The 16,397-nt window shown below is 45.7% G+C and overlaps 1 protein-coding gene across 1 annotated transcript; it reads left to right on the plus strand.

Moving 5' to 3' along the window:
* Positions 1–4,199: 4,199 nt before the first annotated feature.
* Positions 4,200–6,758, plus strand: LOC123757503 (uncharacterized). The gene is made up of 3 exons (XM_045741196.1): positions 4,200–4,234; positions 4,942–5,672; positions 5,809–6,758. Exons 1-3 carry the CDS (start codon positions 4,200–4,202, stop codon positions 6,756–6,758), a joined length of 1,716 nt encoding a protein of 571 aa, XP_045597152.1.
* The last annotated feature ends 9,639 nt before the right edge of the window (positions 6,759–16,397 follow it).

Below are 16,397 nucleotides of genomic sequence, written 5' to 3' on the forward strand. Positions count from 1 at the left end.
AGAACCTTATACAGAACTTCAGCACCACATGCAGAAGTACAGCACTTAATGCAGATCTACAGAACCTCAAACAGAACTACAGAACCTCACACAGAACTACAGCACTTAATGCAGAGCTACAGATCCACAAACAGAACTCCAGAACCTCAAACAGAACTACAGTACAACATACAGAACTACAGCACCACATACAGAACTACAGCAACACATACAGAACTACAGCACCACATACAGAACTACAGAACCACATACAGAACTACAGAACCACACGCAGAACTACAGTACTTCGTACAGAACTACTGCACCTCATACAGAACTACAGCACCACATACAGAACTACAGCAACACATACAGAACTACAGCACCACATGCAGAACTACAGCACCCCATACAGAACTACAGCACCACATAAAGAACTACATCACCACATACAGAACTACAGCACCACATACAGAACTACAGCACTACAAACAGAACTATAGCATCACATACAAAACTACAGCACCACATACAGAACTACAGTACCTCATACAGAACTACTGCATCTTATACAGAACTACAGCACCACATACAGAACTACAGCACCACATACAGAACTACAGCATCATATATAGAACTACAGGACCACATACAGAACTACAGCACCACATACAGAACTACAGCACCACATACAGAACTACGGCATCACATATAGAACTACAGGACCACATACAGAACTACAGCACCACATACAGAACTACAGCACCACATACAGAACTACGGCATCACATATAGAACTACAAGACCACATACAGAACTACATCACCATCTTGAGGTTATCTTGAGATGATTTCGGGGCTTTAGTGTCCCCGCGGCCCGGTCCTCGACCAAGCCTCCACCCCCAGGAAGCAGCCCGTGACAGCTGACTAACACCCAGGTACCTATTTTACTGCTAGGTAACAGGGGCATAGGGTGAAAGAAACTCTGCCCATTGTTTCTCGCCGGCGCCTGGGATCGAACCCAGGACCACAGGATCACAAGTACAGCGTGCTGTCCGCTCGGCCGACCGGCTCTCCATATATACAACTACAGCACCACATGCAGAACTACAGCACCACATGCAGAACTACAGCACCACATGCAGAACTACAGCACCACATGCAGAACTACAGCACCACATGCAGAACTACACCACCACATACAGAACTACAGCACCATATTCAGAACTACAGCACCATATTCAGAACTACAGCACCTCAAACAGAACTACAGCACCTCATACTGAACTACAGCACCTAGTGCAGATCTTCAGCAACACATGTAGACTACAACACCTAATGCATAACTACAACAGTACAAGTAGAACTACAGCACCTCATACAGAACTACAGCACCTCATACAGAACTACAGCACCTCATATAGAATTACAGCACCAAATGCAGAACTACAACATTATAAGTAGAACTACAGCACCACATACAGAACTACAGCACCCCGTACAGAACTACAGCACCTTATACTGAACTACAGCACCACATACAGAACTACAGCACCAAATACTGAACTACAGCACCACATACAGAACTACAGCACCACAAGCGGAACTACAACACCTAATGCAGAACTAGTAGGCATCCATCAATCTTAGGAAACTATTGAGTTACTCTCTGGTTGTCGGTCTGGAGTGGCCTCTACATGGGGGAAAGCAAGGGTAGGTTGATATGGAGGAGAAGCTGTCACCCATGCAGCATGTCCCCCCTCCACTCTCGTAGGCGACGAAAAGTCTCCAATGGAAAGACAAACGCCAATTGACTGATTCCAGCGCCGTCGCAGGAACTGTCAGGACGAGGTTGAATGCAACAACAAACTGCCTTAGCGGCTCCAGATCCGGAGTTGACCTCGAAGTTGGTAAAAGAAGGCGCAGGGACTCCAAACCCTTGACCGCCGTGGTCGGGTCCGGAGACCACCCCAGCAAAAGCAAGAACGACCCTAGCCTCCTGAAGCAGAGCCTGAGCTGCACGAGCCCCAGGAGGTGGACGTCCCGGTCCCGCACCTACTGGCTCCAGACAGAGATCGTCACAGCTCTCTTTCACCCGAGGCCGGCTTCCTTCAAGACCAAGCAGAAGGGAGAGCAATAATTATTGAATAGAATAATTAACTTTTTAGTGATGCTATAGGTGGAACTACAGCACCTCATACAGTATTACGTACTTCTACGGACTTGCCATCGCTCTTATCACTCCTGCTTTTGGCGTCTAAACAGTACACTTCAAAAGACATGGGTCAGAAAAAGTTTAGTAAAAAGAAAGGAATATGAAATTAGCTAAGAGTCTATAGGTTATAAATATATTTTAAGATTTTGTTAAAAAATGTCGTCAGTTGGTGTCTTCATATCATGATCAGTTTCGCGCCCATTGGAGTCAGGCTAGGCTCTGGGATCGAGGATAATGGCACGCGACCCTATTAGTCAAAGTTTGCATCGGTCATCCAATCAGGGTAGGACCGAAGGTCACGTGACCCCGATGAGGTGCTATGAGGCTCTCGATTGGAGCTAGGGTCCTCAGTCGCGTCTCAGAGCACACACACTGGACGGATGTTGGTTGGGAGGCCTTCCCCCTTTTTTTTTTTTTAAGAAAAGTTCGAGATTTACGGAAGCCGGACCTCAAAGGACGAGGCTCACCGCAGCACGGACGACGAGCACAACACCTTCAAGAAGATATAACTCATTTTCAAGATTAAGCGACGTGGCTCTGTTAGATCACTTTTTCCTTTACCAAGCTTTGAAGAGACGTATTTGAAGTTTTGGCGAAGAATTGCTTTCAGTGATAAGCCCGAGGCTCCGAACATTTCACCTGACACGCAGATATGGAGTGAAGTGCCAAGTTATGTACAGACAAGCTGCTGGGAGAGTCGCTGGTGTCCCTCTGCTCTTGTTGCAAGTGATGGATAGACGCAACATTCTTTAACGTGGGACAAATTATTTATTCGAGAGCACAGTCCAACCCAACTATTAATTTACAACACAAATAAGGAATTTAAATATTACAGATTAAGATTTAGTATTCAATTGTTTATTTCTATAAATAATAACACGTAATTATGAATGACAAGAAAAGTCCTCTCTCCACTAAACGTGGATAAATTGATAACTTTCATCTCAAACTTAAACTCAATGAAGATGTGAAAAATGTGAAAGACATTTAATTGTTTGTATATAAGATATAAACTATAAGATTTATGTTTTGCTGTTCGTATAGAAGGAAATTGATAAAATAAAGTTGTTACCTCAACCCCGTTGTTGATCAAATCACTGAGAAAACAACTTATATAACAGAAGTCACATTACCGCGAACTTCAGAGAGAGAAATTGAATATCATCTAGAAATAAGAGTTGAGGAAGAAATATCAAAATTCAACATTTCCCATCAACAATTATTACAAAGTTCTCGAAAGGATCAAATTTACCTGAAGAACGATATCTTCCACCTCAGCATTTGTCTGTCTGACTAGAAGGTTAAATTATCACAGAAACAGACTTAAACAGAGGATTAAATGGTTACAACGAAACAGACTTAAACAGATGATCAAATGTAGCCAAGCAAACAGAGTTAAACAGATGATCAAATGTGGCCAAGGAAACAGAGCTCAGCCATAACCCACAACATTGGAAACCCTCATTATAACTATGACCAACCACGGGGAGGACTCAACCACCAACCCTTGCCAGCTGAACTATTAAACCATAATGATAAATATGCTGAAATGATGAGAGAAAATACAACACCACAATATTAGGAAAGAATACACCACCAACCCCGACACAACACACACTCTGAACCCAATGCAGGAGCTTCGAGGGAAAACACAAAGAAATTTGATAATTACATATATACACAAGAATATCGGGACAGATTAAACGAGCAGCCCCAACACAGTATACGCCCGCGAGACAGTGGGTATCAACTCCCGGTGCTGATGTATTGTTGCAAAGAACAAGTGATATCTAAGAGGGGAGACTAACAATCAGGGTAAGAAGAATTAATCCATGAAACGGCTTTCAATTTTTAATTTTGGGTAATACTGCTTTTGGCATCCATTTTTGTTATTCTTCTGATATTTTCGGTATATTAAGGCTCTAAGCAGGGTCATATCGTCAAAAACAGAACGATTGACAATAAAAACGTAATCATTATCTCAATTAATGATAAAATGGCCAGTAATGGCACAAACACCGATGGACTCCTCAGTAGGAACGTAAGTACCATCAGTTATGGTACAAACACTGATGATGTCCTCAGAGGGAGCCCAACTATCATAAAAAATGACACACACACTGATGCTGTCCTCAAAGGGAGCCCAATTATCGTCAAAAATGACACACACACTGATGCTGTCCTCAGAGGGAGCCCAACTATCGTCAGAAATGACACAAACACTGATGCTGTCCTCAGAAGAAGCCCAACCATCATCAAAATTGACACACACACTGATGCTGTTCTCAGAGGGAGCCCAACTATCGTCAAAAATGACACACACACTGATGCTGTCCTCAGAGGGAGCCCAATTATCGTCAAAAATGACACACACACTGATGTTGTCCTCAGAGGGAGCCCAACTATCGTCAAAAATGACACACACACTGATGTTGTCCTCAGAGGGAGCCCATCTATCGTCAGAAATGACACAAACACTGATGCTGTCCACAGAAGGAGCCCTACTATCGTCAAAAATGATACAAACACTGACGCTGTCCTCAGAAGCAACCCAACTATCGTCAAAAATGACACAAACACTGATGATGTCCTCAGAAAGAGCCCTACTATCGTCTAAAATGACACACACACTGATGCTGTACTCAGAAGGAACCCAACTATCGTCAAAAATGACACACACACTGATGCTGTCCTCAGAAGCAACCCAACTATCGTCAAAAATGACACAAACACTGATGCTGTCCACAGAAGGAGCCCTACTATCGTCAAAAATGATACAAACACTGATGATGTCCTCAGAAAGAGCCCAACTATCGTCAAAAATGACACACACACTGATGCTGTACTCAGAAGGAACCCAACTATCGTCAAAAATGACACACACACTGATGCTGTACTCAGAAGGAATCCAACTATCGACAAAAATGACACAAACACTGATGATGTCCTCAGAAAGAGCCCAACTATCGTCAAAAATGACACACAGACTGATGCTGTCCTCAGAGGGAGCCCAACTATTGTCAAAAATGACACAAACACTGATGCTGTCCTCAGGAAAAGCCCAACTATCGTAAAAAATGACACAAACACTGATGCTGTCCTCAGAAAGAGTCCAACTATCGTCAACAATGACACAAACACTGATGCTGTCCTCAGAAAAAGCCCAACTATCGTCAAAATTGACATAAACACTGATGCTGTCGACAGTAGGGAAAAAAATACTGGCAAAAATGATACAAACACTGATGCTGTCGACAGTAGGGACAAAAGTACCGGCAATAATGAAACACACACTGATGCTGTCCTCAGAAAGAGCCCAACTACCGTCAAAAATGACACAAACACTGATGCTGTCCTCGGAAGGAGCCCAACTATCGTCAGAAATGACACAAACACTGATGCTGTCCTCAGAAAGAGCCCAACTATCGTCAAAAATGACACAAACACTGATGCTGTCCCCAGTAGGGACAAAAATACCGGCAATAATGACACAAACACTGATGCTGTCCTTAGAAAGAGCCCAATTACCGTCAAAAATGACACAAACACTGATGCTGTCCTCGGAAGGAGCCCAACTATCGTCAGAAGTGACACAAACACTGATGCTGTCCTCAGAAAGAGCCCAACTATCGTCAAAAATGACACAAACACTAATGCTGTCCTCGGAAGGAGCCAAACTATCGTCAAAAATGACACACACTGATGCTGTCCTCAGTAGGGACAAAAATACCGGCAATAATGAAACACACACTGATGCTGTCCTCAAAAAGAGCATAACTACCGTCAAAAATGACACAAACACTGATGCTGTCCTCGGAAGGAGCCCAACTATCGTCAGAAATGACACAAACACTGATGCTGTCCTCAGAAAGAGCCCAACTACCGTCAAAAATGACACAAACACTGATGCTGTCCTCGGAAGGAGCCCAACTATCGTCAGAAATGACACAAACACTGATGCTGTCCTCAGAAAGAGCCCAACTATCGTCAAAAATGACACAAACACTGATGCTGTCCCCAGTAGGGACAAAAATACCGGCAATAATGACACAAATACTGATGCTGTCCTTAGAAAGAGCCCAATTACCGTCAAAAATGACACAAACACTGATGCTGTCCTCGGAAGGAGCCCAACTATCGTCAGAAATGACACAAACACTGATGCTGTCCTCAGAAAGAGCCCAACTATCGTCAAAAATGACACAAACACTAATGCTGTCCTCGGAAGGAGCAAAACTATCGTCAAAAATGACACACACACTGATGCTGTCCACAGTAGGGACAAAAATACCGGCAATAATGACACAAACACAGATGCTTTCCCCAGAAAGAGCCCAACTATCGTCAAAATTGACACAAACACTGATGCTGTCCTCGGAAGGAGCCCAACTATCGTCACAAATGACACACACGCTGATGCTGTCCACAACAGAGACAAAAATACCGGCAATAATGACACAAACACTGATGCTGTCCGCAGTAGAAACAAAAATTCCGTCAACAACGATACAAATATTCACGTCGATACAAATGACAGGGATTCTGCTCATAATTCCGAAGCCTGAAAGATCAGAAGAATTGGTCATCTCAGCATATGGATAAAAACGCACGATGGCTTTCAAAAACATATCATCTCAAGAGTCGGGCCACAGCCTCGCTTCTTGAAGGTCAGCGTTCGATCCCCAACCGTCCAAGCGGTTGGGCACCGTTCTTTTCCTCCGTCCAATCCCAGATCCTTATCCTCACATCCCTTAAAAGTGCTACTAGCACTGGCTTACGCTTTCTCCTGATCCACCTTAACTTTTCTTTCGCAAGGATCTTCCCTTCTTTCAAAAGATATCCTCACTAGGTGGAAGATATTCACGACGGAAGCAGTGAATAATTTGAAGAATGACACGAATAATGATGAATACCAATCCCAACTGTTCACAGTGACTGTGGCAATAGAGTGTACCATGTTCATGGTTGACATTGCAACTCCTGCAACACATCACGCGTTTAATCATAAAACAGGTGAACACATCACTTGAAAACTATTACCCTGTGAGATCCCTTAGTGGGTTCTCCTGATAACTACCTTGAGTGTGTGGAGGACTATGGAGCTTGTAGTTACTCTTTCCTGGTGAAGCTGTGTTTTAGCATCACCAAATCTACCCTCCACCATTTTAGGTGGAGGGTAGGCAATGTGAAGGGTAGGCAAGGTGGTGAAGGTTATAGGCAAGGTGGTGAAGGGTTGGCAAGGAGGTGAAGGTTATAGGCAAGGTGGTGAAGGGTTGGCAAGGTGGTGAAGGGCAGGCAAGGTGGTGAAGGGTAGGCAAGGTGGTGAAGGGTAGGCAAGGTGGGGAAGGATAGGCAAAGTGGTGAAGGGTAGGTAAGGTGGTGAATAGTAGGAAAGATGGTGAAGGGTAGGCAAGGTGGTGAAGAGTAGGCAAGGTGGGGAAGGATAGGCAAAGTGGTGAAGGGTAGGCAAGGTGATGAGGGGTAGGCATGGTGGTGAAGGGTCGGCAAGGTAGTAAAGGATAGGCAAAGTGGTGAAGGGTAGGCAAGGTGGTGAAGGGTAGGCAAGGTGGTAAACGGTAGGCAAGATCGTAAAGGGTAGGCAAGGTGGTGAAGGGTAGGCAAGGTGGTGAAGGGTAGGCAAGGTGGTCAAAGGTAGGCAAGGTGGTAAAGGGTAGACAAGGTAGTAAAGGATAGGCAAATTGGTGAAGGGTAGGCAAGGTGGGGAAGGATAGGCAAAGTGGTCAAGGGTAGGCAAGGTGGTGAGGGGTAGGCAAGGTGGTGAAGGGTAGGCAAGGTAGTAAAGGATAGGCAAAGTGGTGAAGGGTAGGCAAGGTGGTGAAGGGTAGGCAAGGTGGTAAACTGTAGGCAAGATCGTAAAGGGTAGGCAAGGTGGTCAAGGGTAGGCAAAGTGGTGAAGGGTAGGCAAGGTGGTCAAAGGTAGGCAAGGTGGTGAAGGGTAGACAAGGTGGTGAAGGGTAGGCAAAGTGGTGAAGGGTAGGCAAGGTGGTGAAAGGTAGGCAAGGTGGTGAAAGATAGGCAAGGTGGTGAAAGGTAGGCAAGGTGGTGAAGGGTAGGTAAGGTGATGAAGGGTAGGCAAGGTGGTGAAGGGTAGGCAAGGTGGTGGACGGTAGGCAAGGTGGTGAAGGGTAGGCAAGGTGGGGAAAAATTGGCAAAGTGGTGAAGGGTAGGCAAGCTGGTGAAGGGTAGGCAAGGTGGAGAAGGGTAGTCAAGCTGGTGAAGGGTAGGCAATGTGAAGGGTAGGCAAGGTGGTGAATGATAGGCAAAGTGGTAAACGGTAGGCAAGGTGGTGAAGGATAGGCAAGGTGGTGAAGGGTAGGCAAGGTGCTGAAGGATAGGCAAAATGGTGAAGGGTAGGCAACGTGGTGATGGGTAGGCATAGTGGTGAAGGGTAGGCAAGGAGGGAAAGGATAGGCAAGATGGTGAAGGGTAGGCAAAGTGGTGAAGAGTAGGCAAGGTGGTGAAGGGTAAAGAAGGTGGTGAAGGATAGTCAAAGTGGTGAAGGGTAGACAAGGTAGTGAAGGGTAGGCAAAGTGGTGAAGGGCAGGCAAGGTGGGGAAGGATAGGCAAAGTGGTGAAGGGTAGGCAAGGTGGTGAAGGGTAGGCAATGTGAAGGGTAGGCAAGGTGCTAAAGGCTAGGCAAAGTGGTGAAGGGTAGGCAAGGTGGTTAAGGGTAGGGAAGGTGGCGAAGGGTTGGCAAGGTGGTGAAGGGTGGGGAAGGTGCCGAAGGGTAGGGAAGGTGGTGGAGGGTAGAGAAGGTGGTGGAGGGTAGGCAATGTGAAGGGTAGGCAAGGTGGTGAAGGGTAGGTAAGGTGGTGAAGGGGAGGGAAGGTGGTGAAAGGTATGCAAGGTGGTGAAGGATAGGCAAGGTGGTGAAGGGTAGGCAAAGTGGTGAAGGGGAGGCAAGGTGGTGAAGGGTAGGCAAAAAGGTGAAGGGGAGGCAAGGTGGTGAAGGATAGGCAAGGTGATGAAGGGTAGGCAAAGTGGTGAAGGGTAGGCAAAGTGGTGAAGGGGAGGCAAGGTGGTGAAGGGTAGGCAAGGTGGTGAAGGGTAGGCAAAGTGGTGAAGGGTAGGCAAAGTGGTGAAGGGGAGGCAAGGTGGTGAAGGGTAGGCAAGGTGGTGAAGGGCAGGCAAAGTGGTGAAGGGTAGGCAAAGTGGTGAAGGGGAGGCAAAGTGGTGAAGGGGAGGCAAGGTGGTGAAGGGTAGGCAAGGTGGTGAAGGGTAGGCAAAGTGGTGAAGGGTAGGCAAGGTGGGGAAGGATAGGCAAAGTGGTGAAGGGTAGGCAAGGTGTTAAAGGGTAGGCAAGGTGGTGAAGGATAGTCAAAGTGGTGAAGGGTAGGCAAGGTGGTGGAGGGTAGGCAAGGTGGTGAAGGAAAGGCAAGGTGGTGGAGGGTAGGGAAGGTGATGGAGGGTAGGCAAGGTGGTGGAGGGTAGGCAAGGTGGTGGAGGGAAGGCAAGGTGGTGAAGGGTAGGCAAGATGGTGGAGGGTAGGCAAGGTGGTGAAGGGTAGGCAAGGTGGTGGAGGGTAGGCAAGGTGGTGGAGGGTAGGCAAGGTGGTGGAGGGTAGGCAAGGTGGTGAAGGGTAGGCAAAGTGGTGGAGGGTAGGCAAGGTGGTGGAGGGTAGGCAAGGTGGTGGAGGGTAGGCAAGGTGGTGAAGGGTAGGCAAGGTGGTGAAGGGTAGGCAAGATGGTGGAGGGTAGGCAAGGTGGTGAAGGGTAGGCAAGGTGGTGGAGGGTAGGCAAGGTGGTGGAGGGTAGGCAAGGTGGTGCAGGGTAGGCAAGGTGGTGAAGGGTAGGCAAGGTGGTGAATGGTAGGCAAGGTGGTGGAGGGTAGGCAAGGTGGTGGAGGGTTGGGAAGGTGGTGGAGGGTAGGCAAGGTGGTGGAGGGTAGGCAAGGTGGTGGAGGATAGGTAAGGTGGTGGAGGGTAGGGAAGGTGGTGGAGGGTAGGCAAGGTGGTGGAGGGTAGGCAAGGTGGTGGAGGGTAGGCAAGGAGGTGAAGGATAAGCAAGGTGGTGAAGGGTACAAAACTACAAAATCTCATACAGAACTACAGCACCTGATGCAGAACTACAGGACCTCATACAGAACTGCAACACCTCATACAGAATTACAGCACATATTGTAGAATTACAGAACCTCATACTGAACTACACAACCTCACACAGAACTACAGAATCTCACACAGAACTACAGCACCTCATACAGAACTACAGAATCTCATACAGAACTACAGAACATTATACAGAACTACAGCACCTATTGTAGAATTACAAAACCTCATACTGAACTACACAACCTCACACAGAACTACAGAACCTCATACAGAACTACAGCACCTCATACAGAACTACAGAACCTCATACAGAACTACAGAACTACAGCACCTATTGCAGAACTACAGCATCACATAGAGAACTACAGCACCTCATACAGAACTACAGCACCACATACAGAACTACAGCACCACATACAGAACTACAGCACTTAATACATAACTACAGCACCACATACATAACTACAGCACCTCAAACAGAACTATAGCACCACATGCAGAACTACAGCACCTCATACAGAAATACAGCACCTCATACAGAACTACAGCACTACACACAAAACTACAGAATTTCATACAGAACTACAGAACCTCATACTGAACTACAGCACCACATACAGAACTACAGCACCTCATACAGAACTACAGCACCACATACAGAACTACAGCACCACATACAGAACTACTGCATTTAATGCAGAGCTACAGAACCTCATACAGAACTACAGCACCACATGCAGAACTACAGCACCTCATACAGAACTAATGCACCTCATACAGAACTACAGGCCCTCATACAGAACTACAGCACCACATAGAGAACTACAGCACCTTAAACAGAACTACAGCACCACATGTAGAACTACAGCACCTCATACAGAACTACAGCACCACATGCAGAACTACAGCACCACATGCAGAACTACAGCACCTCATACTGAACTACAGCACCACATGCAGAACTACAGAACCACACGCAGAACTACAGCACCACATACAGAACTACAGCACCTCATACATAACTACAGCACCTCATACAGAACAACAGCACCTCGTACAGAACTACAGGTCCACACGCTGTACTATAGCACCTCATACAGAACTAAAGCACCTAATGCAGAACTACAGCACCACATGCAGAACTACAGCACCTAGTGTAGATCTACAGCAACACATGTAGAACTACAATACCACATGTAGAACTACAACTCCTAATGCAGAACTACAGCACCACATGCAGAACCACAGCATCACATGCAGAACTACAGCACCACATGCAGAACTACAGCATCTCATACAGAACTACAAAACCCCAAACAGAACTACAGCACCTCATACAGAACTACAGACCTTGTACAGAACTACAGGACCACATGCAGAACTACAGCATCTCATACAGAACTACAAAACCCCAAACAGAACTACAACACCTCATACAGAACTACAGATCTTGTACAGAACTACAGGACCATATGCAGAACTACAATACCTCATACAGAACTACAGCACCGCATGTAGAACTACAGCACCGCATGCAGAACTACAGCACCACATGCAGAACTACAGCACCTCATGCAGAACTACTGCACAACATACAGAACTGCAGCACCCCATACAAAACTACAGAACCTTATACAGAACTACAGCACCATATGCAGAACTACAGCACCTCATGCAGAACTACAGCATCACATGCAGAACTACAACAGGTCATGCAGAACTACAGCACCCCACACAGAACTACAGCACCTTATAAAGAACTTCAACACCACATACAGAACTACAGCACCACATACAGAACTACAGCACCACATACAGAACTACAACACCCCATTTTGAACTATAACACCCCATTCTGAGCTACTGCACCTTATATAGAACTACAGCACCAAATACAGAAGTACAGCACCGCATACAGAAGTACAGCACCCCATACAGAACTACAGCACCACATGCAGAACTACAGCACCACACACAGAACTACAGCACCGCATACAGAAGTACAGCACCCCATACAGAACTACAGCACCACATGCAGAACTACAGCACCACACACAGAACTACAGCACCACATACAGAACTACAGCACCACACAGAGAACTACAACACCCCGTACAGAACTACAGCACTTTATACATAACTACAGCACCACATGCAGAACTACAACACCTTATGCAGAACTAGTAGACATCCATAAATCTCAGGAAACTATTGAGTTACTCTCTGGTTGTCGGTCTGGAGTGGCCTCTCCAGGGTGCAAAGCAAGGGTAGGTTGAAATGGAGAAGCTGTCACCCATGCAGCATTCCCCCCCCCCCCCCCCCTCACCTCGGCGCCGAAAAGTCTCCAATGGAAAGACAAACGCCATTACGACTGATTCCAGCGCCTTCACAGGAACTGTCAGGACGAGGTTCAAGGAAACAACAAACTGCCTTAGCGGCTCCAGATCCGGAGTTGACCTCGAAGTTGGTGAAGGAAGGCGCAGGGACACCAAACCCTTGACCGCCGTGGTCGGGTACGGAGACCACCCCAGCATAAGCAAGAACGTCTCTAGCCTCCTGAAGCAGAGCCTGAGCCGCACGAGCCCCAGGAGGTGGACGTCCCAGTTTCGCACCTACTGGCTCCAGACAGAGATCGTCACTGCTCTCTTTCACCCGAGGCCGGCTTCCTTCAAGACCCAGCAGAAGGGGAGAGTAATAATTATTAATTAGAATAATTAACTTTTTAGTGGTGCTATAGGTGGAACTAGTAGTAGGCATCCATCAGTCTCAGGAGACTATGGAATTGCGCTCTGGTTGTCTGTCTGGAGTGGCCCCACCAGGGCGCAAAGCCACAGCACCTCATACAGTATTACGTACTTCTACGGACCTGCCATCGCTCTTATCACTCCTGCTTTTGGCGTCTAAACAGTACACTTCAGAAGACATGGGTCAGAAAAAGTTTAGTAAAAAGAAAGGAATATGAAATTAGCTAAGAGTCTATAGGTTATAAATATATTTTAAGATTTTGTTAAAAAATGTCGTCAGTTGGTGTCTTCATATCATGAGCAGTTTCGCGCCCACTGGAGTCAGGCTAGGCTCTGGGATCGTGGATAATGACACGCGACCCTATTAGTCAAAGTTTGTATCAGTCATCCAATCAGGGTAGGACCGAAGGTCACGTGATCCCGATGAGGTGCTATGAGGCTCTCGATTGGAGCTAGAGTCCTCAGTCGCGTCTCAAGGAAAACAACAAACTGGACGCACACACACAGGACGGATGTGAGTTGGGAGGCCTCCCCTCTTTTTTTTTTCTTTTTTTTTGAAGAAAAGTTCGAGATTTACGGAAGCCGGACCTCAAAGGACGAGGCTTACCGCAGCACGGACGACGAGCACAACACCTTCAAGAAGATATAACTCATTTTCAAGATTAAGCGACGTGGCTCTATGTCGCATCACTGACATCTTGCGATGTCAGTGATCTAACTTAGATCACTTTTTCCTTTACCAAGCTTTGAAGAGACGTATTTGAAGTTTTGGTGAAGAATTGTTTTCACTGATAAGCCCGAAGCTCCGAACATTTCACCTGACACGCAGATATGGAGTGAAGTGCCAAGTTATGTACAATTATTGGGCTCTTGGCTGACTGTTGGCGGCATGAGCAGGTTGTGAGGCCACTTGTGTAGCAAGAACTTCTCTCACTTTACTACCTTGCTGGCTCGACAGTGTATTGGTGGGTGGGTGGGGGGGGGGGGGGTGCCTTCTACGGGTGCTGCTGGGGAAGACTCTGGGGTAGCTGCTGGGGGAAGACTCTGGGGGAGCTGCTGGGGAAGACTCTGGGGGAGCTGCTGGGAGAGTCGCTGGTGTCCCTCTGCTCTTGTTGCAAGTGATGGATAGACGCAACATTCTTTATCGTGGGACAAATTATTTATTCGAGAGCAAGAATCCCAGACAAGCAACCACTTCGTGTCCACACCTGTCATTGTGTCAACACGTGTCCTCGTATCACAGTCCAACCCAACTATTAATTTACATCACAAATAAGGAATTTAAATATTACAGATTAAGATTTAGTATTCAATTGTTTATTTCTATAAATAATAACACATAATTATGAATGACAAGAAAAGTCCTCTCTCCACTAAACGTGGACAAATTTATAACTTTCATCTCAAACTTAATCTCAATGAAGATGTGAAAAATGTGAAAGACATTTAATTGTTTGTATATAAGATATAAACTATAAGATTTATGTTTTGCTGTTCGTGCAGAAGGAAATTGATAAAATAAAGTTGTTACCTCAACCCCGTTGTTGATCAAATCACTGAGAAAACAACTTATATAACAGAAGTCACATTACCGCGAACTTCAGAGAGAGAAATTGAATATCATCTAGAAATAAGAGTTGAGGAAGAAATATCAAAATTCAACATTTCCCATCAACAATTATTACAAAGTTCTCGAAAGGATCAAATTTACCTGAAGAACGATATCTTCCACCTCAGCATTTGTCTGTCTGACTAGAAGGTTAAATTATCACAGAAACAGACTTAAACAGAGGATTAAATGGTTACAACGAAACAGACTTAAACAGATGATCAAATGTAGCCAAGCAAACAGAGTTAAACAGATGATCAAATGTGGCCAAGGAAACAGAGCTCAGCCATAACCCAAAACATTTCAAACCCTCATTATAACTATGACCAACCACGGGGAGGACTCAACCACCAACCCTTGCCAGCTGAACTATTAAACCATTGTGATAAATATGCTGAAATGAAGAGAGAAAATACAACACCACAATATTAGGAAAGAATACACCACCAACCCCGACACAACACACACTCTGAACCCAATACAGAAGCTTCGAGGGAAAAACAAAGAAATTTGATAATTACATATATACACAAGAATATCGGGACAGATTAAACGAGCAGCCCCAACACAGTATACGTCCGCGAGACACTGGGTATCAACTCCCGGTGCTGATGTATTGTTGCAAAGAACAAGTGATATCTAAGACGGGAGACTAACAATCAGGGTAAGAAGAATTAATCCATGAAACGGCTTTCAACACTCAATTTTGGGTAATACTGCCTTTGGCATCCATTTCTTTTATTCTTCTGATATTTTCGTTATATTTAGGCTCTAAAAAGGGTTATTTCGTCTCAAACAGAACGATTGACAATAAAAACGTAATCATTATCTCAATTACAGATAAAATGGCCAGCAATGGCACAAACACCGATGGACTCCTCAGCAGGAACATAAGTTCCATCAGTGATAGTACAAACACTGATGTTGTCCTCAGAGGGAGCCCATCTATCGTCAGAAATGACACAAACACTGATGCTGTCCTCAGAAGGAGCCCAACTATCGTCAAAAATGACACACACACTGATGCTGTCCTCAGGAGCCCAACAATCATAAAAAATGACACACACACAGATGATGTCCTCAGAAGGAGCTCAACTATCATCAAAAAGACACACACACTGATGCTGCCCTCAGAGGGAGCCCAACTATCATAAAAAATGACACACACACTGATGCTGTCCTCAGCGAGAGCCCAATTATCGTCAAAAATGACACACCTACTGATGCTGTCCTCAGAAGAATCCCAACTATCGTCAAAAATGACACACACACACTGATGCTGTCCTCAGAAGAAGCCCAACTATCGTAAAAAATGACACACACACTGATGCTGTCCTCAGAAGAAGCCCAACTATCGTCAAAAATGACACACACGATGATGCAGTCCTCAGAAGATGCCCAACTATCGTCAAAAATGACACACACACTGATGCGAGCTTCGGAAGAAGCCCAACTATCGTCAGAAATGACACACACACTGATGCGGGCTTCAGATGGAGCCCAACTATCGTCAGAAATGACACATACACTGATGATGTCCTCAGAAAGAGCCCAACTATCGTCAGAAATTACACACACACTGATGCTGTCCTCAGAAAGAGCCCAACTATCGCCAGAAATGACACACACACTGATGCTGTCCTCAGAAAGAGCCCAACTATCGTCAAAAATGACACAAACACTGATGCTGTCCTCGGAAGGAGCCCAACTATCGTCAAAAATGACACACACACTGATGCTGTCTACAATAGGGACAAAAATACCGGCAATAATGACACAA

Source organism: Procambarus clarkii, chromosome 22, assembly GCF_040958095.1.
Source record: "Procambarus clarkii isolate CNS0578487 chromosome 22, FALCON_Pclarkii_2.0, whole genome shotgun sequence".
Classification (NCBI taxonomy): Eukaryota; Metazoa; Arthropoda; class Malacostraca; order Decapoda; family Cambaridae; genus Procambarus; species Procambarus clarkii.